The 27698-nt window shown below is 36.8% G+C and overlaps 1 protein-coding gene across 2 annotated transcripts in view; it reads right to left on the bottom strand.

The window, feature by feature from the left end:
* The window catches only part of LOC134820065 (uncharacterized), a 29825-nt gene extending 3731 nt beyond the window's left edge, over nucleotides 1-26094 (bottom strand). The window contains exons 1-4 of one of the 2 annotated variants that reach the window (XM_063830290.1): nucleotides 26066-26094; nucleotides 25214-25323; nucleotides 24892-24987; nucleotides 24476-24627 (exon numbers count right to left, since the gene is read on the bottom strand). In XM_063830290.1, coding sequence (XP_063686360.1) covers nucleotides 24476-24627; nucleotides 24892-24987; nucleotides 25214-25311 — 346 coding nt within the window. In that variant the 5' untranslated portion in view covers nucleotides 25312-25323; nucleotides 26066-26094. Of the gene's footprint in view, nucleotides 1-24475; nucleotides 24628-24891; nucleotides 24988-25213; nucleotides 25325-26065 lie in introns of those variants that run through there. The other variant, XM_063830289.1, reaches the window with a different exon arrangement.
* Between the last annotated feature and the right edge of the window lie 1604 nt (nucleotides 26095-27698).

The raw sequence follows: 27698 nt of genomic DNA on the forward strand, positions 1-27698 counted from the left end.
TCGTACATGATGTGTACTACAAGTACAACATTATGATACACTTTCAATCTGTATGTTATAAGCTATGCTGAGATAAACTAGTTGCAAACGTGGTGTTTATCAGTCCCCAAGTTAAACTAGTTGCAAACTTGGTGTTTATCAGTCCCCAAGATAAACTAGTTGCAAACTTGGTGTTTATCAGTCCCCAAGACGAAATAAATCCATAATATTCTGTGATGAATTGGGCGGTGCCCTCCTACAGTGTGGTATTTAAACTTGGAGCACACACAATTTAAACCTTTATAGCTTTATCATTACACAAGGTGGCAGTAAATATGAAGCTCCACAAAATTTCAGAGAGAGAACCACGCTTAGTTTTAAACCCCGTTTATGTAGATATTACTATTAGTTATTAGTAATCGTGTAACACTGTCCTGGTAGTAGGTAGGTGTGATGGGAACTGTCTCAGATTCATAACCACCAACAATTTATACAAGTTCAGAGCGAGTAGTGCTCAGTTAGGTAATTAGTAATTAGTAATTAGTAATCAGTAATCAGTTAAGTAGCGTGGTAAAGCGGGTAGAACTCAGCGTATGTAGTCAGTATAATAACATTCTGAGTCGTTCTAATAGTTGATAAAATCAATCTACATAATACTCACACCGCTTATCTGGCATTACTTTCTACGTAATATAAATATCTATTTTTGTAAAACCTTTAGAACATGTTTTCAGACGTCATGTTTTAAAATATGTTTTCAAGATGCTCAGTGTAGACAAGGCGTTATCTACAATGGTACGCAGTTATCAGTATTTGTGTAATATTCTGCGTAAAATATGCTGATATATAATCGATTTGAGACAGTTATTTGTGATTTAGTTCTGTTACCGAACTGTAAGAACTCATCTAGCCAGCATGATAACATGTATAATTTACAATCTTCTGTGCCTGTTTAGTGTTTACTGTTCAGCACAGATCACCGCTTATCTGACATCACTTTCAAATGTAAATCTATTTTGGTAAAACCTGTAAAACAAGTTTTCAGATTGCTGACTCTTCACTCTACATGGCTAAATTTAACTGCTGTCAATGTTATAATGCACATAAAATGCACATAATCTAGTGGTGGTATTTAATTGAAGGATCACTTTATTATCGAATAATAATAATTATGATCTCACCCTAAAGAGTGATCTCATGATACTCTCACGCTAATAATTGAAGGGTTCTGACCTAAACAGCTGACGTGAGCACAATACGCTGATTACACTGCCTAAATAATATTACAGATACTAAATACCCAGATCATACTAGTAATGTTCCCTTAAATACCCACAATATGATTCATAAGTTCCCTTATCTGGAGGAGGATTACTACCTGTACACAGAGTTGGGTACATTCTAGAATCAAGGTAGATTACCAAATGTTGAGGGGTCTGCTGATTATTGAAATACTGAACCAGCAGCGCAGGGGTCGGATAAAATGTCGCATTATTGACATAACGTCACAATATGTGACTATAATTAGGTATGCTCATATTTGCATAATCAGGTATGTTTATATTATAATGGTCGTATGATTGTCGGACCGTCATGATTATTAGAGAATGATGAGATGCCGGGTATATAGAAACTTAAAGGTTTAAAGTTTAAGTTTAAAGTTTTTCAGATGAATGTTAAAAGTTTTCAGGTTCCATTACAATAAAGAGTAGATTCTCATTATTGTAATGGAACAGCAGGGAATTTTGCGATAAAGGAAACAGCGGATAACATCATAACATATCAGACATAATCATATCAGACATAATTATATCAGACATAACACCATAACATCAGACGAACTGAATTCCGAGAATTCCCAGCAAGTTGTATAGAATTTAATAGCCGTACAATTAATATTCCGGGAAACGACCAATATGTTTTTGTATAGAGTCAGAGTTCTGAGTTCAAAGTTACACACTGAACGAAGTTTAAACTTGCCTGATCTCTTAATTTCTGTAAAAGTTACAGGCTTCACGTGTGTACTCACTAGTACATTAGTATGTTATATATTATCATGTGTATCAGTATGTTATTATTAGACGACTGAACTTAAACTAAGTTTAGTACTAACTACCTGTAGTGGTGTTCACATTGACACTTGTGTTACAATGTCCAGGTTTAAAACTCAGCTATATTAATATATCAAGCTGTATATGTGCTCATGTTAATTCCACTAATTTAAAGTCCAGGAAGTATCTGAAAAACTTGATACTATGGAGTAGTAAGCAAACGTCAATTTGATGATTTTACTCGTTGATGTAGTGAAAACATACGATATTTGCAAAACCCCCTAAAAGTTTCAACGTCCATTATAGAACTTAAGAATAAAGCTGTTCTAACCCCGAAAAGTTTACAAGATCTAGATAATACGCCCATAGTCCTGAGCTTGGGCTGTAATTCACCGTTACACGCTACTATCCAATACTCTCACACACACACCCCACCAATTAAAACGCACCATTTCACCCAGGTGACCAATTAAAACGCACCACCTCACCCACATGTACAACACGTGACTTGTTTTGCCCACGTGACTTGTTTTGCCCACGTGACTTGTTTTGCCCAGCAAGTTTGGCAGCTGATCGCCCTTTACGCGGGCAGCCAATCACAGGACACCACCCGCAAAACTAGCCATTAAATGTTACCTGGTTTTTGTGTCATTTAGTAAGTACGCGTACCAGCGTGTGTGGGTTAATTGGCAATTAGTTTACTTTCCTTCTCTACAGTGAAAACACACTTAAAAGTGAGTACAAGTTAAAAGTACTTCTTTCTGATTGAGAAGCACGGGCCGTAGCAGGTTAACTATAAACATGCAGTGAACATACTATAACATACTATAACATGCAGTGAACACGTACAATAACGGAATAAATAAGAGTCAGATCATTTAATAGTCTGTAGTGAACATCAGTCAATAAAAAGGATTGTATTTGATTATGATAAAGCAGGACCTTAAACAACAACGCTGAGGTACAACCTTTACGAGGGAAATAGGGGCGATTCGTAACATAGTAACGGATTCTGACGCCGGCTAAGAATCAAGTAACATTGATACTGAGGGCTCAAAGACCGCTCCTTAATTAGATTGTATGATCTCCATCAAGCAACTCCCTGTCACGTGCTACATCACGTGACAGGGAGGTGTAGTGGTCTGCTTGTCACACAGCACTACCTATCCTAAACAGCTCGTGCCTTGAAGTGAGGTAAAGTGAGGTGTAGTGGTCTGCTTGTCACACAGCACTACCCACCCTAAACAGCTCGTGCCTTGAAGTGAGGTAAAGTGAGGTGTAGTGGTCTGCTTGTCACACAGCACTACCCACCCTATACAGCTCGTGCATTGAAGTGAGGTAAAGTGAGGTGTAGTGGTCTGCTTGTTACACAGCACTACCCATCCTAAACAGCTCGTGCCTTGAAGTGAGGTAAAGTGAGGTGTAGTGGTCTGCTTGTTACACAGCACTACCCATCCTAAACAGCTCGTGCCTTGTAGTGGGGCAAAGTGAGGCAAAGTGAGGTAAAGTAGGGTAATATTTTTAGGGCATATCATGTACCCTAAAATGATTAACATACCCGGTACTTGTTAATGAAGATTAATTTATAATTACAATGATGCACGGCAATTATCTATGGGTTTATCAGTTGCTGTGGGAGTTAGGCCGGGGATATTGAGAGAGGGCCTCAGAGGCTATAATTATGCTTTATCTTAGGACCATATTATGATAAAAGGAAACGTAATACATTTACTGTTCTGTGTACATCTTCTTTTTAACCAGCCTTGAGCGTTATTTTCTATAACAAGAAAACTTATGCGATAAGAAGACATATTTTAATTAAAGCAATTATTAATTATTCCAAGTTTATTGGTGAGTTTGAGGACACAGCGATGAGCTCCATTACATTAGACTTGTTAACCGTGATAGATAATAAATGAATTGCAGGCTGCAACATTCACCTACACACTTCCACAATTAACACAATTTTACCCTACACATAAGTTAATCAGGAACTTCAGTGTCTCAAGCGTGACTGTGTCAGAGGACTGTACAATACTAAATTTGTAATAAGTTCTAGTATTAAGTTAACAAGTTGTAGTATTAAGTTAACAAGTTCTAGTATTAAGTTAACAAGTTCTAGTATTAAGTTAACAAGTTCTAGTATTCAAGTTAACAAGTTCTAAGTAACAAGTTCTTGGTGTTATGGATTGAACATTACCTATTCCTCTGAGGCATCATGTAGCCTCCAGGCTCGACAAACCCCGACAAACCCCGACAAACCACGACAAACCCCGACAAACCCCGACATATCCCGACAAACGGGGTTTGTCGAGGGGTTTTGCCTCGGGCCCACCGGCTACATGAGGCCTTCTTGTATAGTGTTTTTCCACGTAAAGCTTGATGACTCCGTCTCGGCTTTTTTTTGGGAGACTCAAAAAAAAAGAAAAAAAAAAAAACCTCCAGGCTCGACAAACTGGAAACCCCGTCAAACCCCGTCAAACCTCGTCAAACCCCGTCAAACCCTGACAAACCCCGACAAATCCCGACAAACCCCGACGTGTCAAGATATGTCGTATCATGTCGGGCCCACCGGGTACATGATGCCTCCTCTGGAAGTTTGAAAAGTTCAGATTTTAAAGATTTGGATACTGGTGGAAATACAAAGATAAGATACAAGGCTAGGTCACTCCCGGGATGGCCTACTTATCTCCTTTTCAAATCACAGCTTGGTATCTGGCGGAGAAATAAACAATGTTTGTTTCAACACGTGACAGTTTGTTTTTTGATTTTTGATTTTATTATTCAGTGTAATGTAGGAGATTACAAAATAAGGCTCACCTACGACCAGTATTCAGATCTATATTCAGGAAAGCATTCTCCTTCTCTGATGCGTCAAGCTATGTTAATGATATCATATGAGATACAAATTCTCAGGGATCAACAACACTGCAAATTGTTAAAAACCACAAAATTATTGTTTAAGCATCTTATGATTGTCAGAGTAATTTTCTAACATAATTCCAGCTTTATTACCGATCTAATGTGTGACCAAATAAGATAGGAAATATCCATACAGTACTATTAAATCATATCATAACACAATTAAGACAGGTCAGAAGAAATAAAAGTACCCCCGCCAATGTGATTAAAAGATTAAAACTAGTTATAAATAGCCGAACTTCAACATTTGTTTTTAAAGTTTTGTTAGTAAGATCAAGGGAATTACAATTCTAATTCAATTTAATTCTATCTAAGAATCAAAATTAATGTAATCAAATCCCTGGTTAAAATAAGCAACTGTTTCTTACCATGGTACTAAATTGATTGGTCTGAGCGATGACTAAAACACGATCTTAAACATTTACATCAACCATTTCTTAGCTCTTAAACATCCTTTTAAATACACCTTTAACATTTCTTCTACACATACCTTAAACTTAAACAAATCTTAAAACGGTAATGGTTACGGTATAGATATATAGCTCGGAGTTCTGAAGATTTACCAACTGTATAGAAGTAACTGTTATATTATATTATAACAATACTATATAACAGTATTACATTATATATTACTAATAATTGTACTAACTAAGAAGTTGCTATATTGGTTAGAGGAATGTGGAGAAGAGGTGGACACGTGACGTGTTACTATGGTTACGCTAGACACAGAGTCCGATCTGACCCGGGCAGCTCCCCTCTCCCACCATTTTACTCATGGGAGAATGTGGACAGGTCACTTGGTCTCAATACACAGCCCTCATTGGTCAGATCTTCAAATACTGGCAGCTGATTGGTCCGTCTATCAGTGTCATTGGTTGAGTGTGAATCTTGTGCTCGGGCAAACGAGTCGTGTTCTAATGATCTCCATCAGATCTTTTTCCCTGTTTTCTGGATATAAGGATTAAGGATTGGTCTTTTTTTGTAGCTTTCTTTTATAAAGTCAATACGGGGATGTGTGCTTCTCCAGCCAACAGATCCTGATTCTCAGATTCTGGGTCTATAAATCACATATTCCGCTAATTCGTTACTTCAAGAACGAAGCAAGTGACTTCAACAGCAATAATAGTTTTAGATCAACCTTTTAATGATGGGAGGTCAATTGTATTCCTGTAAGAACTATTTTGGTACCGGCATAAAATACATTATGAGCATTTAAAAATAAGATTTTCATACATAAAATACATGATTTTCAAAGTGATGCTAAAAATGTAATGCCGGGCCGTTTTAAGAGTGGTTAGGCCGCATATAACATAATGCCAGAAATCTGAGTAAATACTCTTCTCTAATGTTGCATTCTAACCTTGGCATCTTTCCAACTTTTAAACGCCTGCTTATAAACGCCGCGTGTTTTGAGCTCATACAGTTTATCACTAAAATTTCAGCAATCATCCCAGCGACAAGGCCATCTGAAGAGCTATGTCACTAATCAAGTCCTGTTCAACACGTTAGATCATAAGCTAAAATAGATATCAATCTCAACATTATTCTATATACAGTACTATATATCGCATCTATACTATATTACAACATATATTATAATATACAGTCCACTTATAATATATTATGTATATTCAATGTTATCTCATAAATAACATCAACATATTAAACGTGACCACGTGACCGCTTCCCTAGTGAGCCTGATCATGCACCACAGCTTCAGTCACGTGATAAAGCACCGAGAAGGTATGGTCGCATCTTCTTTTTTTAACCGTCATACGTCTCCTCGACATTGACTGATGCGGAAAGACCGCACGCATGTTATCATGGTTATATTGTTATACATTAATTATTGTGGTAAGACATGTAAAACTAGACTTGTAGGCTAGCTAACTATTATTATATACGGTGCGCATTATTATATCGGGACACTTTGGTGGAGCAATGACATTTGAGAGGTACGAAATGCACATTGCACAGCCTTGATTCTTATTTTATATATGGACTGTGAGGCCCTTATTTTATATGTGGACTGTGAGGCCCTTATTTTATATGTGGACTGTGAGGCCCTTATTTTATATGTGGACTGTGAGGCCCTTATTTTATAGTTTTATATGAGGCCCTTATTTTATAGTTTTATATGAGGACTGTGAGGCCCTTATTTTATAGTTTTATATGAGGACTGTGAGGCCCTTATTTTATATGTGGACTGTGAGGCCCTTATTTTATAGTTTTATATGTGGACTGTGAGGCCCTTATTTTATATGTGGACTGTGAGGCCCTTATTTCATATGTGGACTGTAAGTAAAACCCGGTCTTTACCCAACGAACCCCTCATTCGACTATCAAGTGATGAGATCTGTGCGAGAGAGGCGGAGATTTGCAGTTATACAACAAGCACAGATCTGATCGCTGAAGTGTTATGGTGATGGGGGCCGGGGGGGCGCAAATAGTTCACATAATAATCACAATAAAGTTATTAATAAGAGGATATAAAAAGAAGTAGTTTCGTTGGAAACTTGTTCGGAATAAATATTCAAGTCCCCCCCCCCCCCCCCCCCCCCCGTATAATACATGATATTTATGGATTTTAAAGTCGTGCTACCAGTATATCTGCAGAACAGCAGAAAGAGGACATTACATGCACGTTATAGTGCTCTCTGTATCTCATATAAAAGCTCTCTTTGTATCTAGATATGATAAGTCTCACTGTATCGCTAATGTATGTAGCTACTGAGCGAGGGAGAGAGAGAGAGAGAGTGGGAGAGAGCGCTATCATGGTAGAGAAGGCTGCTTGTCAGTGTGCAATAATGTGCATTAACCACTAAGATCTACAATATCATATAAAGTCTTTATTGAAGGTATAATAATATAGGCTATGTGGGGGTGGTTAGTATATTATGGGCTGTGTGGGTGGTGCATATTATGGCTCTCAATGAGACCAGCCTAATGTATAAGAGGGTGGTATCGTCATTACTACACTATAACAGTGTATCTATCTCACTCTCAGGGAGGGGGAGGTTATCTATTTTTAGCATTATCTTCATATTATGTGGAGGAGCAATTAGTGGTTGTCGCCAGCTAGATGTGAAATATCATCAGAGTATTGGGTCAGCTGATTAGTTTTCCTTATCTACACGAGAATAATGATTTTGTTATGTTATCTGATCACGTGGGTTTGTTTCATAAATAAACGGATGTAAACTTCATGTTGGGATTTGGGGTGATCGCAAGATGAACAATTTACATTCATGCAAGCAAAAAGTTTAGATTTTAGTTCAATTCCTAAAAAGGAATGTTTTGCCATCATGATGTTATACGAAATAGCTTTTACCGATTGCCGGATTGCAGCAAGATAGGATTATTTCATGTCAAATCGCACCATGGAAGAAGCAATTAAAGCGAATCATTCACTTTAAAATGAATTTTTGGTATGTTTGGAATTTAAGAATTTCTCTTAAGATTAACTGAACATTCTTTTATTTTCCAGATTCGTTAAGATTATTCTAAAACATTTACTCAAGTATGATCTCCTAAATTATGGGTATCATCATCGTATCAGTTAATCGTTCTAATACCACGATATCCTCCCACAATGTAAAGCATTCCAAAAATGTAAGAACTCGAATATTTGCGATGCTCGTGAACCGTGACTAGTAAAGAGGAATTTCAGTAGCTTGTTATCGACTATTATGCTGCATTAACAATTTTCAGGAAAATACGATGAATTTTATCGCATCTGAACAATCAACGCTCAACATGGCGATACAAATTATATAACCTTAGGATTCAGGAATTTCCGGCCAAAGTATATATTTAAGTGGCCATTATTTCCAACAAACTTTTTTGGCGTACAGTTTAAGAAAATTAGGCTATATATAAAGATATGTCCAGTAAAGTTGAACCGCTTTTCAGTTAAATGTACCATCTTACCATCTACAGCTCAGGAATGCCAAATATCTTAAAAAGCAGTCTAACTCATATCTCAAATATTTGAACTGTTTTAAACACGTTTCCGGAACTAAACTAAACGGATCACCACACAACAAAAGCTGAATTTAAAACACAAGGCACAGTTATATTGAGCAAAGTGGAGATATGTTAACAACAGCGCAGCTATATTGTCTAGACAGTTGCGGGAGTGAGTTAAACAGTTGCAGTGAGCGGACATGTAGCATGCAGGCTGGTCCAGAGTTAGTTCTATCACGATTTACGGAATTAGAGAGCTGATGGTGGGGGTGTGTTTTTTAAAGATAACCACTTCCACCCCCCTCCCCCTCCCCCCTCCTCCCCCGGCGTTAACAGCTGATAAGGTGAGATTTTATGATTTTCATAATGTTCACTACATTTTTAAAATGGTCACTACATTTAGGTAAGGATCACTACGTCATCTTGATAAGGGTCACTACTTTGTGCTAAAAATCGCTCAAAAAAAGGGCTACTGAAATTTTCCTGAAAGTTGTGAAATTATCGAGCCTTTATATTTTAAAAAGTACTATTTCTAAAAGTCTTCATGAATCTGGTCTGCAAGTTTTTTAAAGTACTGTTTCATTAAGGATCAGTGGATTCTGCCAGCACGTTAAAAACCACGCCCCGATTAAATACGACCAACGTTTACTTCAAAGAATGACGTGCACAATGCAGTTTCTATTATTTAATATGTTTATATCATTTTCTCATAATATGTTATATCATTTTCAGCTGCAAATTTGGTATGTACAGATGATGATGATCATAGATGTTTGAAATAATAACATGATGTACATGGATATCTATAGTGTAAGTCAGAGTGTTACAAATATATTGAGACTAACGAATAGTCTAAACCGCTAAGTGATTTTCTCCAAATATAATATTAAAAGTGTCTGACTAATAGATGTTTGAATAATATCGTGTCTGACTCTGGGATAATGTTCTGCTAATGATCTACAGACCTTTATTAGGTTCCGAACCCAACATACCATAGGACGTAGGACCAGGCCGCAACATGTTGAGAACCAGGCCGCAACATGTTGAGAACCAGGCCGCAACATGTTGTGAACCAGGCTGCAACATGTTGAGAACCAGGCCGCAACATGTTGTGAACCAGGCCGCAACATGTTGTGAACCAGGCCGCAACATGTTGTGAACCAGGCTGCAACATGTTGTGAACCAGGCCGCAACATGTTGAGAACCAGGCCGCAACATGTTGGGAACCAGGCCGCAACATGTTGGGAACCAGGCTGCAACATGTTGTGAATCAGGCCGCAACATGTTGTGAATCAGGCTATGCTGCAACATGTTGTGAACCAAGCCACAACCATGGGGTGGTCAGAAGATGTGATGGCCCCGTCAAGTTTTGACGAAACTCAACATAGGTAGGTCAACATGTCGCGAACCGGGCCCCACAATTTCTAGTGTGATTAAAATCATCAGAATAACTGCACCTGTATATTTTAGGGAATTACAAACTTGTCAATTCTTATGATTGTCAGCTGAAATGACTTTAAATGTCAATTCTAAAAACTTTGACAAAACTAGGTACGTACCACCTTTGAAGCAGAGTTAAACACATGGGTTGATGGGTTCCCTCTCTGAATAGCAACATGTGCTGATTTTGCAACTTCTCAACTGGGTTTATAACATTCAAAATTGCTATTTTTATATTATATTAACTGATATCGTCACAATATCTTGTATCCGCTAGCAGTAATATCGATTACATAACACGTGGAAACTGTAAAATATAACATGTTTTATCAACATAATATGTGTGATAGTATCACGTCTTCATTTACAAAGCTCTCTCCGAATGAGCAGTTAGAAGGAGAGACTTCAGCCATATTACCAATACTCTGTGATAAGAAATACCCATCTAATCTACATTTCCACCGGACTCCTGCAAAGTTAGGACAGATTTATGCATCCATGCAATAGCTTATACTTATATTAGAGCCCACACTAGCTCAATGTTGAGGGATCTCTGTTTCGACACCGGCATGATAAGAAGATACAAAGCATCTTTTTCAATCAGCAGCGAGATAATGACTTTATCTGTACAAGCAACCTGGCGTGATGATAGCAATCTACAAGCTGATACTATTTCACTGTTAAAACTGTGACTGCAGGGTGTTTAGTGCCTCAACATAGAGCTGCACCTTGTTTCATTTCTCCGTGTTGCTAGAAACCCAACAATAAGTTGATACGAGAAATAAGGCAGCAGACCGGCAAGATGTTATCATTGCACAACTTGACACAGTTCAATTACCCCGAGCCTGCCCACCTTGTATCACGCTCCAAATTAAAATGGGCAGATATTTAGATAACCGGTAGTTTATCGCGAGATGATTCTCTGCGAATTCCACGAGCGGAACACTGGTACCGTGGTTCAGAGATCATGGAAGGAGTTTCTCAGTTCCAACTTCAGGATCCACACCAGGGGGGCACGGGGTAATTGTTTGGGTCATTTAGAATCATTGTTATTTTCTAGTATCTTTGTTGCGGACAATAAAGTGAAAATACCACCACCCTACCCGGCACCTTGTTTGAGTCTAGGATAACCGGGCCGCTAAGTACCCCTCAAAGGGGCGACCATGTTCACACTAGCAGGTGACAATTGGGTACCCACTGTGTGGATTAGGCTCTAAAGTTGTTTTAAATGGAATATAATACAAGTCAAATTCAATACTAATCATTGATTTTAAGAATAATGATTTTCTCTGGGATTTAATATGGGAATGATTTTCAGATTACATCTTTTGAGGGTCTCCTGGGTTTGGTGCTTAAATAATACCTCTAGTGTTGTATAAAGAAAGAACAAAGGCTGCATTACCTTTCCCGAAGAAAGTGCAGCCTCTCAAATCATTTGTGTTCAACAAACAGTGATAATAGTCATATTTATTCACATAATATTACTTCATAATGATGTATACCTGTAACTTGTAATGGATATTTTATTTATTGCCAGGTGAGCATGAGTACTTACTGTACGTGAACCCTTACTGTACGTGACAGCCTAGTAAATTAGGATAAAACCAGTACATACCCTAGTACATAGTAGCGATATATTCGATAAAAACTCTTTTCAAAATACATAACACAAGTGCGGGGGATCACTTGGTACCTGATCCCCCCTCCGCAAGCAATCAAGCGGGCCCCTATTGATCTTGTGTGCTTACTTTATCAGTCTGAGTTCGGTGGTGGAATACTCTTTAAACTCTATGTGAAGGTGTCCTTTCCATATCCAACAGAAACATTTGCAAACTTGTTTAAGGAATGTAGCGCTAAACAAGGTACTGCGGAGGGGGATACTGAATTATTGTTTTAGAGAAAATAAGATCACGGCGCAGTTCGATTGGTAACTTAAAACCAGTCTACTATAACATATTACATGTATAAGATATACTAATATAGCATAATATGGTGTTTCAAGATATGTATCTCATTATTATTACATATTATTCAATTGCGAAATAAGCTGTACACACTACTACCTGTTATTTTGTTGCTTATACCTTGTCAATGGGCCAGTGTCATCACGTTTACAGGTTCCAGGTAGGTTCAGGGTAGAACCCCTGCAACCTGCACTTACCTACAAGCCTTACAATTCGGAGTTTACTACAGGCTTCAAGTGTCTATTAGACTCTGCCTAGCCACTTAGACTGCGTGGAATATATTATAAAAGTTGTGAAAATTATAATTGGGGTATTTATTTGACTGAAATGTTGCTAAGAATCTCCTTTTGCTGTCAAAGTTAAGCCGTAAAAAAGGCGTGCCAAATGCCTAGCCTATAAATAATTTGGGTTGCAGTATCTTACAAAGGGAGATGGGGTCTGAAACTCACAAAAAACATTGTGACTCAGTGTTTACCCCTCCCCCTGCTAAATTAACTGGTACTGTCAAACCACAAACAAGATCCACTATAACAGTGACGTACTTTTGACTGTTATTAATATGTCAGAACTTCAAATGGTGGCCATATAAGGAGATGTAGGACCACGTGATACCCATACAAGGATAGCTCCACCCTCAAACTTATAATGTGTATCTTGAGCACTGATGCGTACTGATGCAGACTCTGAGACTACAATAATATGTTACACTGTAAGTAAGTGCATATAGGAGTCCCCAGTCATTGGGATTCTCGACACTTTAACCAACTTCTCGAATAGAGGGTGGGCTGTGTTTGACGAATAGAGGGTGAGCTGTGTTTGACGATGACACGTGGATTTACTTTACATCTTTACTTCGTCAGCTCCCGGATACAAGAAGCTTCCTCGTTTTATATTAGCAGAGTATTGCACTCACTCCATCTCTTGAGCGTGCACTTTTTTTTTTCTTTTTTTTTAAAGAGAGGCTGGGCCTAGTTGGCCCACGAGAGGATAGCATATATGGATGCTTTACCTACCTCTGGGGTATGGCAGTCCTGTGGGAGGATGCCAGTGGAATCAAGATGTGTAATCAAGGATGATGGTAAGTGTTGTGGGGTGTGTCATAGATAAACGCTTAAGTGGTGGTTGAGTGTGGAAGAGAGGGGCGAAACAAGACGGCGTTAAAGTAGTCGCTATGTTACACCTGTCTGGTCCAACTTTGTAACGCTAAGAAACCGCTCAGATCCGGACATCTCCTTATATGGGTATCACGTGGTCCGCTAATCGTAAAGCTGACAGTCAAAGGAACCACGTAAGTAGAAGTGTTAGTGTATACAACTATGTGAAACAGTGGGACACAGTCATGGCAACATATCTTAGCATTCCTAAAGTACCATCTGGAGAAACAGAGGAGAGAGATAATGTCTTCTTGGATGTCACAATGTGATCTGAAGGATTCACGAAGAAACTGCTTCCATCAAACTCTGACAGCCGTAATACTAATTATCACTACGACACACCTGACTTTCTCATCAACTTTGATCGGAATTTTTGTGATCGAATACAATATATGCCCACTAAAACCTTATTACATTATATTACGCTCATAAGTTGATTGGGAAACATAACCAAAATATATGAGTTCCACCGAATCCGAACATCTAATGAAAGGAAAGACACGTTCTTTTTAGCCAATCAAGTTTCAGGAAATAGTAGGGTTAGAAAGAGTTAACTGCACGTTTCACACAATTACCTTGTGTAACCTTACCGCCAATTAGTGGCCACGCACTAGCCAATTAAAAGAGAATAACATCTAGTTTTTGTATTCGAACACAAAGTAAGGCTCAATTAGCTTTAAGAGAATATTCCGACAACATTACTGAGTAAAACATGTTTACTAAATACTAGAGATTTCTTGGGTAAATTTCTATTGATCCCGTTTGCTGCGACAAGGAAAAGGCTCTTATCAGGAAAGGAATTATTCAACGTTTCAATGTGACAACATCGTATTCATGATTTCAAATTATTTGTTATATAATAGTGTTGAAAGTATTAAAACTCACTAAATACTAGTGTTTGTATATAAGACGTTAATTGTGTTTCAGACCTATTTGAAAAGTTTAAAACACGTGAGATAAACGTAAATTTGTTAATCATAAATTTTTCTTATTTTAAACACCATCAGATTCATAAATCTAAAACACCTGTGAGCTTTATCTCTGGATTCTAAGTTTGAAACGTGTGGGTCGTGATAATCCGTTAAAAATACACTTGAGCGATGTAGCTTCCGGATCAAAATATTACTGATCAGTGGCATTTTAAAATGAAGGTAGTTTTAAATCAAAAACGTGATCAACGATTATCACGTTTTTTTGTGAACAAGGTGAACACGAAATGACCATATAAGGAAATATCATATATATATATTATATATTTAAATATAAGGAAATACCTCGTTTTAGTTTCTCCAAGAGATGGCCCTCATCCTGAGATGAGTCGATGAGTCAAAGGGGAGTCACATTTAATCAAATAACGTTTATTATGTCCTCCTTGATCTTTCTTTTTAGTCTTCAAGTCAAGAACCGAGTGTTTACAACGTATGCTAGTCAGACGGAATAAGCACTGTTTTGTATCTCACCGACAGTTCTTTAGCTTTGATCAGTGTTTTACGATTTAATCGGTAGTTGGTACCTGGTCATTCTTTGACAGGTCTAGGTTTGTGTCATCAGAATTGTTTCCAAATTAAACAGATCTTCAAAGAGTGGCAGCATTTCAAAACAGAGTTGAACGATGTAGCTTCCGCGTCGGAACAACACCTATCAGCCGTATTTACGATGGAAATATTTTAAAATTGCTGATTATCACGTTGCTGTGAACAAATAAAACGAGCACGTACTTAAATAAAAGAGAAATACCTCGTTTTACTTACTCTCCTAAGTACAGATTTTCAGACGCAAAAAAAAACGGAATCACATCTTGAAAAGATTATAAAATTGTTTCTTGGCTGGTCTTTACCCAACAAAAGCAAGGTTCTACATCTCCTTATATGGGTATCACGTGGTCCTACATCTCCTTATATGGGTATCACGTGGTTCTACATCTCCTTATATGGGTATCACGTGGTTCTACATCTCCTTATATGGGTATCACGTGGTCCTACATCTCCGTTACAGTCATCTTTAATCTCCAGGATAATACACAGCCGGGTCGTAATGTTACAAAGAGTCAAAGGGAGATCCATTAAGCTATTAGCTAAGTACGAACCTCCATTGTCTATGTAATCGTTACATAGAAAGACCGTGCATATTCATCAAGTAATGGGTGATGTGAGTGATTATGCGGGTATAGAAACATCTAGACTAATCGTTTTATTCATTCCAGAGTCATTGTAACTATACTGACGTTATACTGTAGGTATGTATCACAGAGCCATTGAAACCCAGGTTATAACAGCCAGTACTTGAGCATGTGGGAGGAGCTGGCTGACACAGGTGTAGTCTGACGTTTCTCCAAGCATTTAAATAATTCATTAACCTTAAAAGCTTACAAGCTTACCTTTTCAACCTTTAGAATCTAATTACCTCATATTTAGATTCATTTAAAAGTAAGTAACTACCAGTTGAAAATATGATATTATTGAAACAATATGATATATTATTAGTCATAAATATGTCGCATTATAACTACCCATGACTATAATAACCCCATAACGTATTCCTTAACCACTGCAACTCGCTAGATTCTTTGAACTGTGGGACTGTATTCACATAAACAAATATTTACCTTGTTAATTAACGCAGCTGCTTCCTGATGAAGCTACCACCTTGTGGTGATAACAATAACACTGTTGTTATAAACAGTAACCACAGTAACAGTAACCACAGTAACCGTTTAGATTTAATTAACAGTTCTCACCTTGTTACTAGCCGATTAAGTAAGACAAGTCAGCTATTTTTGTAGAAACAGTTGTTTAATAAAAAGAAAACTTATCTTAGTTATGTAATCAATCAATGCAATATTATATTAATGTGTCATTAAAGACTGTTATACAATAACCCCTGAAATAAGCTAGATTAGCTGAAAGATAGGCGTCCCAGTAACCATAAGCAGTCAAGCATCACCTTCAGTTCCACACAGTGATGCTCCTTAGTTATTAATTAGCTGTGTTGAGACTATTAATTAGCTGTGTTGAGACTATTAATTAGCTGTGTTGAGACTATTAATTAGCTGTGTTGAGACTATTAATTAGCTGTGTTGAGACTATATTAATTAGCTGTGTTGAGACTATTAATTAGCTGTGTTGAGACTATTAATTAGCTGTGTTGGGACTATTAATTAGCTGTGTTGGGACTATTAATTAGCTGTGTTGAGACTATTAATTAGCTGTGTTGAGACTATTAATTAGCTGTGTTGAGACTATTAATTAGCTGTGTTGAGACTATTTCTAAGAAGAAAGAAAGGCCACTTCGATGTAAAAATTAATTTCCCAGTATTTTCATTTCTATGAAACAGCAATTAAACGGACCACACTTGAAAACTTGTTAATTAGACAGCTTTACTCTTTATCACGTGGTCCTACATCTCCTTATATGGGTATCACGTGGCTTTACTCTTTATCAGGTCCCATTAAAATATACCGAACTTAGAAAGAACAGTAATCAAGCGAGCGTAACTAGCGCACTTTTGAAACCACTAGAACTTTTAAACAATGTTGACACATATTTGATGCAGTGTTACAGTTAGATAATATAGTGTTACACTACAGTTACAGTTAGTAGTGTAACAGTAACAGTTAATGAGAGCTAGACTTTTTGTCTTCTTCTGCTGTGAGAAACTTTTACAGTTCATATTCAGAGAGGGGAGAGCTCAGTAAATTAAATATATTTTAGTCAAGTACAGAGACTTGCAGTCTATATTATCACAGTTATAACTATAATATAAAGTTAAAGTAGAGTCAAAGTTTTGAGAGTTGACGTCAAGGCTAATAATACTTTGAGAGTACTTAACAGCTCAAATCAGTGGCTCCCAGATCATTTGTCACACTTTACAAGTAGTAGTAGTAGTGAGATGTTACATTTGTAAAACATACCTAATTTGAGTGAGTCGGCCCCCACTTTTTTGTCGCCGCGGTGTGGTCTTTAGTGGTGGGCGCTGTCAACTCATTACTAATATTACTTACTCAACTCATAACTCTACACGGATAGAAAAACTAATAAAACTTCAAGATCATGAAGCATACAGGACACTTAGAAATATAGAGCGGCTCGTTTGGCGGGAATGGTGGCCAATTGAACTGTTAAATTTTAATATTGTTATAGTATTACAGCTTTATACTAATAGTATATATTATTATCATACTACAACAGTTATACTTTAAACCTAAACATTCAATCTATTAACTCAAACTGAGTTTTTAACTTTTATAATATTTTAGGAAGTGGTTAATCCCTGATTTAACTCTTTAAAACGGAATAAGAACTTGGAACCTTGATGCAAATTTTACATTTTCATCATTCCATCATCGGGCATCATCCCATCATTCCTAAAGTACTACTATTAACTGACCCGTCTTAAATAAGATCCATAATAATCTGGTCTGGAGTTTAACCCGAATAAAGATCATAATATCATGACGGTACCTAATTATAATATCATGACGGTACCTAATTATAATATCATGACGGTACCTAGTTATAATATCATGACGGTATACCTAATACACACCAAAGGTAACAAGGCTTTTGTCACGGTACAATACATCAGTAGCAGGGTGAATATTATATTGGCGCGAAAATAACGCCACATAAACCAACCTTACTCCTTACACATAGTCCACTTGGGGGGAGCTTGGTTTTTGGGGTGAAAACAAAAGGGTTGCCTTCCTGGTGTCAGGTTAGTGTGTGTTTAACTAGGGGGAGTGTAGTCTACTGTTACTGTGTAGTACTTGGAGTAGGTGAAGTGTGCAGTATGTACTGACTACTGACCAGTATGTACTGACCAGTATGTACTGACCAGTATGTACTGACCAGTATGTACTGACCCTGGTATGTACTGACCAGTATGTACTGACTACTGACCAGTATGTACTGACCAGTATGTACTGACCAGTATGTACTGGCCAGTATGTACTGACCAGTATGTACTGGCCAGTATGTACTGACCAGTATGTACTGACCAGTATGTACTGACCAGTATGTACTGACCAGTATGTACTGACCAGTATGTAGTATGTGAAGTGTGCAGTACATTATATTCCATACTTTGTAGCATCCAGTAAGTACTGGTAGACAATATGTGAATATCATGTGAATGTGCATTGAGGTGTATGTGAATATAATGAATATGTAAATATGTGTATATTTAACTGCATACAGTTTCATGATGGGTGCCAGTAATTAAAACAGTATTGAGACCAGCAACCTAACATACCGTATCAGTGTTATCTTCATAATATGTAACGCACTACCACCCCAGTTATTAGATTATCTCTCTGGTATTTTATCTAAACTTGGACAGAATTACTTGTAGGGTACTCAAGAAATATATAATTTTAATACAATAAAGGTTTTAACTCGAAACTTTCGAATTTCCTGCAACCTTGTGGCTATTGAGTATTGATCTTAACTCAAATTTTATAATTAACGAATTTCAAGTTTTCAAGGCTAGTATAGTGAGAATGTTTCAAATTTCGTTAATTCTAAAATTTGAGTACCTCAATAACAAAACCGGTAACCTTGTTGGGACCCTAACATGATTATCAGTCAACTATTGAATCTCATGTAACAAATAAGTTGCAAGGTGGCAATGTGGTTACATGTTAATACCGGACCTGATTGTACCTTAAAATTGAGTTTATAATTCAAACTCAGACGCTTTGCCCAGAAAAACAGCCAAAAATGGAGGATGAAAAGTGGAGGAAGTCAGTTACAAGAAGTAACAACTTGTGTAGTGAAGTTGGCGACTTGTCATGGGCTAGGTGTGGTTACCTTGTACAATTGATGGAACGTTCCCGAAATAGCCAGTTACATGGCTAACTCAATTTGCTCAGAGTAAAACTTGCTTTTTTGCTAAAATAAAAAGTATGTTCTAAAGGCGATGTCTAATAAATCTAGCTGAATAACAGTTGTCGGGTCACATAATTCAGAACTCTGACTACAGAGGGCGACATGAATTGGGTATTGAGTATCAAACATATCAATTTCTAAGCTCAGTCGGACAATAACTGTTGTCTCGAAGTGTCATTTCGTATTACTGGGTCAATGTTCATAACATGTCTAGATGCAGAATTAAATTAATGTTGAAATCGAATTTCGTTAAAAAACTTTAGCGAGAAAATAGAAATGAATCCTAAAGTATGGTGGAGGACTCTATTTTGCAAGTTAAGAGAGGTTTTACTTGCTCTGGTTACAGTTAACCTGTTAATGTTATAATTGAACACTGAACAGGCCGTTAAACTCCTCGTTACCACGTAATGGGACCAATTACAGTCAATTACAGTCCAATTACAGTCCAATTACCGGCCAATTACCGACCGATTACACGAGATTACAAGGCCATTATCACACCTGTTAACTGCAACTGTTTCCTACCGCCTGCCCTAAAACCACTTTACACAATATGTTAACTGATCGGAGCTCTGCTGTTTTCAAGCTGGAGAGATCTGCAGATAGCTAGTTTTACCTGGAGGTGTGGCTGAAACTTAATTAATGTTTAGATTTACTAACTAAATGCTTGTTGTAAAACATAATTTGTACAAGATTTGGACAGAATCCAGGAGGATGGTTCATTTGTTTATATCGAGCTGGACCTTGGTAATTTTAAGGGCTTTTAGTTGCAACTTTCAAGTCACAAGATAGGTGATCTCAGCTAGCTAAATGATGAGATGATCACTTATTTCGTCTGAAGATGTTAGATCATCATAATTCTGAAGCCCTAAGATCAGACTTTAAGACTTTCTTTTAACCAGCAACATCTTGATTTCGACTCTTTGAGTTATCACCTATTTTATGTGAACATTGGATACGCCGTGTTAAAGTATAAAGTGTAATTCATTGCTCTGTTCATGTTCCTCCGAACATATATCAGGAGCCAACTTAAAATCACAAGACTGGTACACTCAGTCCCATTTTTAAGTCGCTTGGAGAACTGGTATCACTATTGGTCTGTAACCCTGGTGACTGTAACCCTGGTGACTGGTATCACCATTGCATTGGACTGTAACCGTGGTGACTGTAACCCTGGTGACTGGTATAACTGTTTGGTCTGTTAGCCTCACTTTCTATTATTATGGGAAGTAGGCCTATCGTCTCGGAAATCTAATGCAAGATCACGTGACCCTAATAACACTCCATCACAGGTGGAGGGAGGTATGAAGGGAAGTCAGTGATTGGATGTGAAGAAAGGATAAGACTATAAATAGTGTAGGGGCAGTTTGGCACAGTGGTGTGTACAGTTCGGCTCCGTTTGTGGAAGCTAGGGAGCCTACTTGACTAGAACTACTGTTCTAGTCTACTGTTCTAGTACTATTGTACCATGAGTACTCAATTGTAGTGTTTTAGGGGGCCCACTATTGTTCCTCCAGTAATGAGACAAGAACACACACACACACACACACACACGAACGCACATGACGTGAGGATAGTCTCCTTGAATCCTTGCCAGGAAAATATTATACTTTTGGTTGGTTTCGTTACATTTCAGTTTTTTCAACACGTAATGTAATATATAGGTATTAGGTACTGACAATTTAGTTTTTTATTAACTGTGTTAAGTTTAAACAAATAACTTAGCTCTTAGTGACATATTATTGATTTTAGAGGAGACTGTTCCATCAGTATTATTATGGCATACTTGACATCTATACTTCTGCCAGTATTAATTTCATTTCCCTTAACAAGTGTAATATAAATAGTATTTAAAAGGGTTTTAATTTCACGTCCAAGAGTATCTAATTATACTACTTTATCAATAATTTAAAGAAGTATTAAATATATTGTTTAATTAATCTAAGCTATATTTTAAACATCAGTACGTGATCAACATGGTATCACAAGTCTCCTTCTTATTTTTACACGCTACCAATTCCCATTTCCCATCGATAATAGTTACACTAATAGCTAATGTACTGTAGTAGTGTACTCGTAGTCTACTGGAATACTGTTGCCCGCTATGGCACCCCTCCAAGAATCTCAACATAGGTGACATAGGTAGGTGACTGTAATGATCAAAGTAACTAAAGTAGAGTAAAATTCGCATCCAACTTGAAATTTTCTCAACACTCACCGTACTGATTGGATGCTAACTGCTCAATAGTAGATGTAAGTTACCTACTTACCAGTGTAAAGCAAACATGAGTACTTTAACTAATTATTTGAGTACTGCTGAATGTTACACTAACACCATACCTCAATAGAAAGATCAGATAAGTGCAGCAAAATTAGGAGAATATGGGATTTGGGGCTTGATTGCGGCATTTTAATGCAAAATGTGCACGGCAAAGTGTGGTGAATCTTCTTCACTTAGACAGGCTTATCTGCACTGAATTATAAAATGTTACATAATACATGACATTATTGTAGACATTAAAGAACGTCCAAGCACCATGTTTCCTGACATTTCCAGATGTATTCCAGAATTACACAGATGAAAGTTATGATAATTTTAATGAGTAGGACTGCACTGTCTCCCTTGAGGTTGGCACCGTCTGCGCTAAACATTTTTACGCTCCTCATAATAATTGACGCCTTACATTTTAATCTTACAACAAATTTTATTTCAACATACTATGGTTAAAAGCTGCAATACTTGCCACCTACAATATCTGTAACCCTGGTGACTATAACCCTGGTGACTATAACTCTACTTACCAACTACAATATCTAATCGTGACTAAGGTTTTGCTAGGGATTGCAATTAACATTGATGAGTAATTGTTCATTTGCAACCTTTCACCCTTCTTTGTTTTGTATCAAATATCAATTAGTATTTTAATTCGCTGCATTATCAGTTCACCATGCGATATTATTGTATTGATAATGGACATTATATTAGATATCTGGAGGACAAATTCTGTTTTTTCGATGTTTATCTCGTCATCGAAATATTACGTTGATTCTAACCAGTAACCATAGTTAAATGGACATTCCACATTCCACACCCGCCACACTAATGCATAGTCTCTGTGTCGCAACACTCCAGTACTTGATGAGAAGGGTGTTTCAATTTTATCTGCAACCTCCCGGACAAATTGCGGTTTATTCAAGCTTAAACTGGTAAATTCAGTTTCATCGTCACTCCCTACTACACTATCTACACTTTCTACTACACTGTTCATTTCTTTGAAGCTACTGAGATTCTGAAAATCGTCATCTAATCATCAGATGTTATTACCAACTTCTTATCTACAGTTTCTATAACAATGAGTATTGGCTTTGTTCATACAGAACATTATATGAATATGACGTCACATATCATGATAATAAGAACTCAGCTTAACCTGGGGCGGGACAGATAAGTCAAATTTGGTGGAGAAGATTGACACTCCATCTCTTCACCAGAATTTAAAAAGACTAATCAAATCAGAGAATAAATCGTATTAGGAGGTGGGCTACAATTGAAGGACAGATCCTTCAATGCTGCTGAGATATGATTATCATTAACAATAAGTTTAGTTAAGATCTAATCAGTCAGTTTCCTAATTGATTAGCCTTACATTGTAATAGCTTGACATTAATGATTATTTGCCAGGTCAGTGTTACACTACAAAGTAACTAAATTAATTGAGGATATAATATTTAAGAAGGGGGACAGTAGTTCAGTATACAGTCAGTTTAAATCTGCTAAAGACAGTTTGTAGCCTCCCCCACCCTCTCCTAAATTCTACAAGATTACTGTCCAGTTCGTTAGTCAGCATTTGGTTATCACAGGAACACTTGTGGTTATCGCTCAACCACACCAGTCTTCATCTCAGACCACTACATTTCCCAGCCTCCACCATTTACGTGATACAATTTGGGCTGGCCCCAAATTCTCCGGATTCCTCGGTCTACGAGGTGAGAAATTCCGAGTGCTTGCCCTGATTACATATGTGCATGATAAAACTCTCACACCGACACAACCTGCTTGTGCAACTGCACAGTTAGTAGCCCTGATAGCGAGCTAATTGAAAACTCTGTCTCTCACATGATTTTAATAGGAGTATTTTTACAGTTGTTTGAGAAGTGCAGTGGTGTAATTGTACGTATTATTTACAGTGCTGGTTGTGGGAACATCTTGAAGCTCTACTCGTGGGAATAAGAAGATGTAATCACACTCAGCTGTAATAATAATAATATACTGTTATATAATGCTTTTGGACACGAAGGGAAACACACAATGTGAGGCTTGAAATCTTCGTAAAACTACATCATTAGACCCTCAAATTATTTGTTTGTAGTGTTGAAAGTATTAAATAATAATACTGATAAGGCGGGTTTGTTGTGAGCTTCAGATTACAGGCACATGAGTTTAAATATATGACAACAACTTCTGCTGCTCAGGTTTGTTGTAATATAGTAATAAGTTCAATTTGGATTCACTATAAAAGGAATAAACGAAAAATACAATGCATTGATCTGACTTTACACCCTGACCTGGGTCTACTATAATATCAGATACAACTGTAAAGGATGTTGTGTAGGGAAAAAGGGGTTTATGAAAATAAATATCAGTCATTGACTAAAACCTAAGCGTAATTTGAAGCTTCTGACTAATAAAAATGAAAATATCCTTGTATTCTTGTATAATCATAGTCCCCCACTCTCTCTCTCTCTCTTTAAAAAAGTAACAAGATACCGAGCCAGAGTGGCTGTTTACTTTGTATCGCTCTGAACTGTCCTGCAATTAGTCCAGTAGGAGTACTTAACATTCGCTGCTACTTCCTCCTGACAGTACTGGTACTGGGCCCTCTTGACAAATTCATCAGAACACTGACTGAGCAGGACACTTAATTCCAGAGTTACAAAAGCAATGGCACCCGGTAATATGGCTCAGGGTCATTTATTACTGGCAGTCATCAAGTTCAACATGGATTTTCCTCTTCTTCTCCTCACCATGACGTCATGACAATGTGCAATGTGATGTGAGTTAGAAAAGGGTGAAAATCATTGCAATAATATTGCTGTATTTGTAACAACTCACATATAAAGTAGTAATTTTCACCGATGATGTAGTCTTTAAAGAAAGGGTCTCGCACATCGTGCTGTACTATTAGGGCTGTGTAGATATCTCTGCCTCGTGGAGTGTCCCGAGTGCAGTTTAATAAACTGTGCTGGTTCATAAGTGGCTCACAACTGAAATAGAGCCCGGGCTGTTACATTTATTTATAAAATGTTTATCATGATGGTTATAATATCCTTAATGAAGTGTAAAAATCAAACTTCGTTTTAAATATTCGCTTGGTGATGACACCAAGGTCTTTTTTCAAAACGTAAGTTACCTACTTATCAGCCCAAACCTGGCCTAACATTACGTATTTTTAACGAAAGTCACTATTAATAATCTGTGATATCAAGTTTAGATTTACAACAATAATTTCACTTGTTTTACTAACTCACCTATCATATTCCTCTTCAGATACTTCAAAGAGGTTATCCACTGTATTATTATGACACCTAAATTCTACTGCACTACCGTATAACACATTTAGCACTCTGGAGGTTGAATAATATGGTAAAGATTAGAACATAATCTGATCAAATCAAGATATGTATGACTAATGATTATAATATATAATTATTTTCATATTCTTAAAATACATACGAAGATTTATGGAAAAAAATCGTTAACTCCAAACTCTGGAATAAAAAAACGGAACAAAATTATATTGTATCTTGTCTTAAATACTTTAAAACAAAAATGATCAATAATTACACTTACTGGCCGTTTATATTTTTCTCTGACCAAAAGATTTTGACGTCTGATGATAAAGACTGAAGAAACAGTAAAAATGTAGCTAAACACTTTAGCCAACTCATCTGGTTTGCATGCTATTCTGGGATTGTTCTCGTTATTAATTTTAGTATATATAATATTAATATCAATTAAAATAAATTTTTTTTGTGCACATACAGAATGAATGGTTAATAATACAGTAAAGGTACAGTAAACTCAAAATTTATCTTTATTCGATCTTTATTGGAAACTTATTGTTCCATTAATATATTAGTATCCCCAAATTACATGCTGAACCTTAATTAACTTTTCTTTGATTAATCTTACAGTTAGCCTTTCTCCTTCTAGAAATAGAGCAAATAGACAGTCAGAAGCCTTGGTGTAGACATTTACTGTCTAGATGTGCAGTCACAGGCTTGGTGTAACATGCTGATCAGTATTTTTCTCTGGCCAGCTCAGGACAGTGTTCTATGGACCCATCTGTCATTATTATTAGATGAAAATTGGCAAATACCAACATCAAGGGTGTGTACAACAAGATCAGTGATTTATCCCAGAAAATAAGTAAACTAACAATCTTGCATCAAAATTATCCTGAGGGATAAGTCCACTAAACTATATGTGTAAAAGAGCTCAAAATATGGTAATCAGAAAGACCTGTGCACTAGTTATTTAAATAATACAATAGATAAATATTAATTGTATTTCTGTTAATATCTCACTTTTCACAATATTATCTTATATTTGATCCTTCGAACAGCTGTTGAGCAATGAAACGCAAACATAATCTTAGCAAAATGAATATATTTCTTTTATCTTCAGCATTTAATCAGTCACATAATCTCAAATTATTTGTTATATAGTAGTGTTGAAAGTATTAAAACTATTTCACAATATTAACTGCACAACTAGCAGAGAAAGGGCAGTAGAAGTTTTGCCAGTGCCTCCTTATATAGATAATGTATAATTTTCTTTACACCTAAGTCCTAAATACAGTCAGAAAGCAGATTGGGTATGTTATAACAATCTTCATAAACAACAGTTAGGGAACATAGCCATAAAACCTTACTTTGGTAAGAAAACCTTCTAAAGGATAATATACTACGTATTCTGTGTAAAATTATCTTTATCCCGGTTGTTGCGACTAGTGAAAATGCTCTTATTAAGGAAAGGAGTTTACTCGACGTTTCAATGTAACTACATCGTATTCATGATCTAAAAACAAGTGTTAAAAATTCAAAACGTAAAAAACATATATCTGAGGCAAAATTTGTGTACACTAATTTATTTTTAATCAATCCGGATTTTACATGCGGATTTTACATACAATCCGGATTTTACATAATATACTACTAAACATTAAGTACATAGCGATTATTTGTGACTAAATCATCTTTTGACTGTCAAGATCAAGAGGGACTTGGTGATCAAAATCTAATAAATCTATATCGCACTACTTAATTATGAATAATGCAGTACTCCATATTATTATGTCCAAAAAGGTAGTATAATTATGTGCAGTAAATTGTTGTAAAGTAAGGGTAGATTAGATGGTCAAGTTCGGAGACAACCTGTACATAAAATCAGTCACTAATTACACTCATTTCACTGCCATAAACGGTAAAATTAATTATAATTCCTCTGACAGTCCAAGGGGTACAGGCTCTTCAGATATTATACTCCTAACCTTTCTATAATGATATCTGGGTCCAAAATTCAAATAACTCAACCTTGGTGGAGACAGTGGCCACCTGAAAATTACAAAAATAAAGGAGCTGTAAATCACTTTAAAGGAGCTGTAAATCACTTCAAATATTTACTCCAAATTTCACAATTTAAAGTTACGTAAGACAGGTGGGTACTCAAAAAGTGCTGGTTGAGCAGGTTTGTCTGCTCAACACAGGTGGAGCAGCTTACTGACTACATGAGCTAATATAAGTGACTAGAACTAACCCTCTCATGCTTTTTAATTGCTCCAAAGTCCTAATATTTAATATTATGGGTTATACCAATTATATTTCATAGAATAGGATCCTCAGAATCGGCTCAACCGAGGTGGAGACAGCATAACATGCAGTTCAAAATCTGTTATTCTGTAGTTTAGGAGCTGTAGAGTGACTGTGGCAGTCCATTTGCAATACCAATGATTCTAAATCATCTACCAACTCATATTACAAGGCATCCTTGCTGAAAAGTACACTCAACATAGGTGGAGACTCAAATTTGGCAAATTTTGGCGTAAATTTGACCTCAGAAGTCAAGGTTCTCCACCACGGTTGAGTGGTTGATGGCTTGTTTGATGAGTTGTATACATGTTAAAGGGTCACCCAATGTTATTTCTTCCAGAAATCAACTGCCAAAGCTCAACTCAACCCGGTGGGGCCAGTTTTAATGCATTTTTTAATGTTTTAATGTTTAATCAACAATTTCTCCACCTTGTTGAGCACCTTTTCACAACTTTGATAGTTTT

Source organism: Bolinopsis microptera, chromosome 8, assembly GCF_026151205.1.
Source record: "Bolinopsis microptera isolate Bmic1 chromosome 8, MBARI_Bmic_1.0, whole genome shotgun sequence".
NCBI lineage: Eukaryota > Metazoa > Ctenophora > Tentaculata > Lobata > Bolinopsidae > Bolinopsis > Bolinopsis microptera.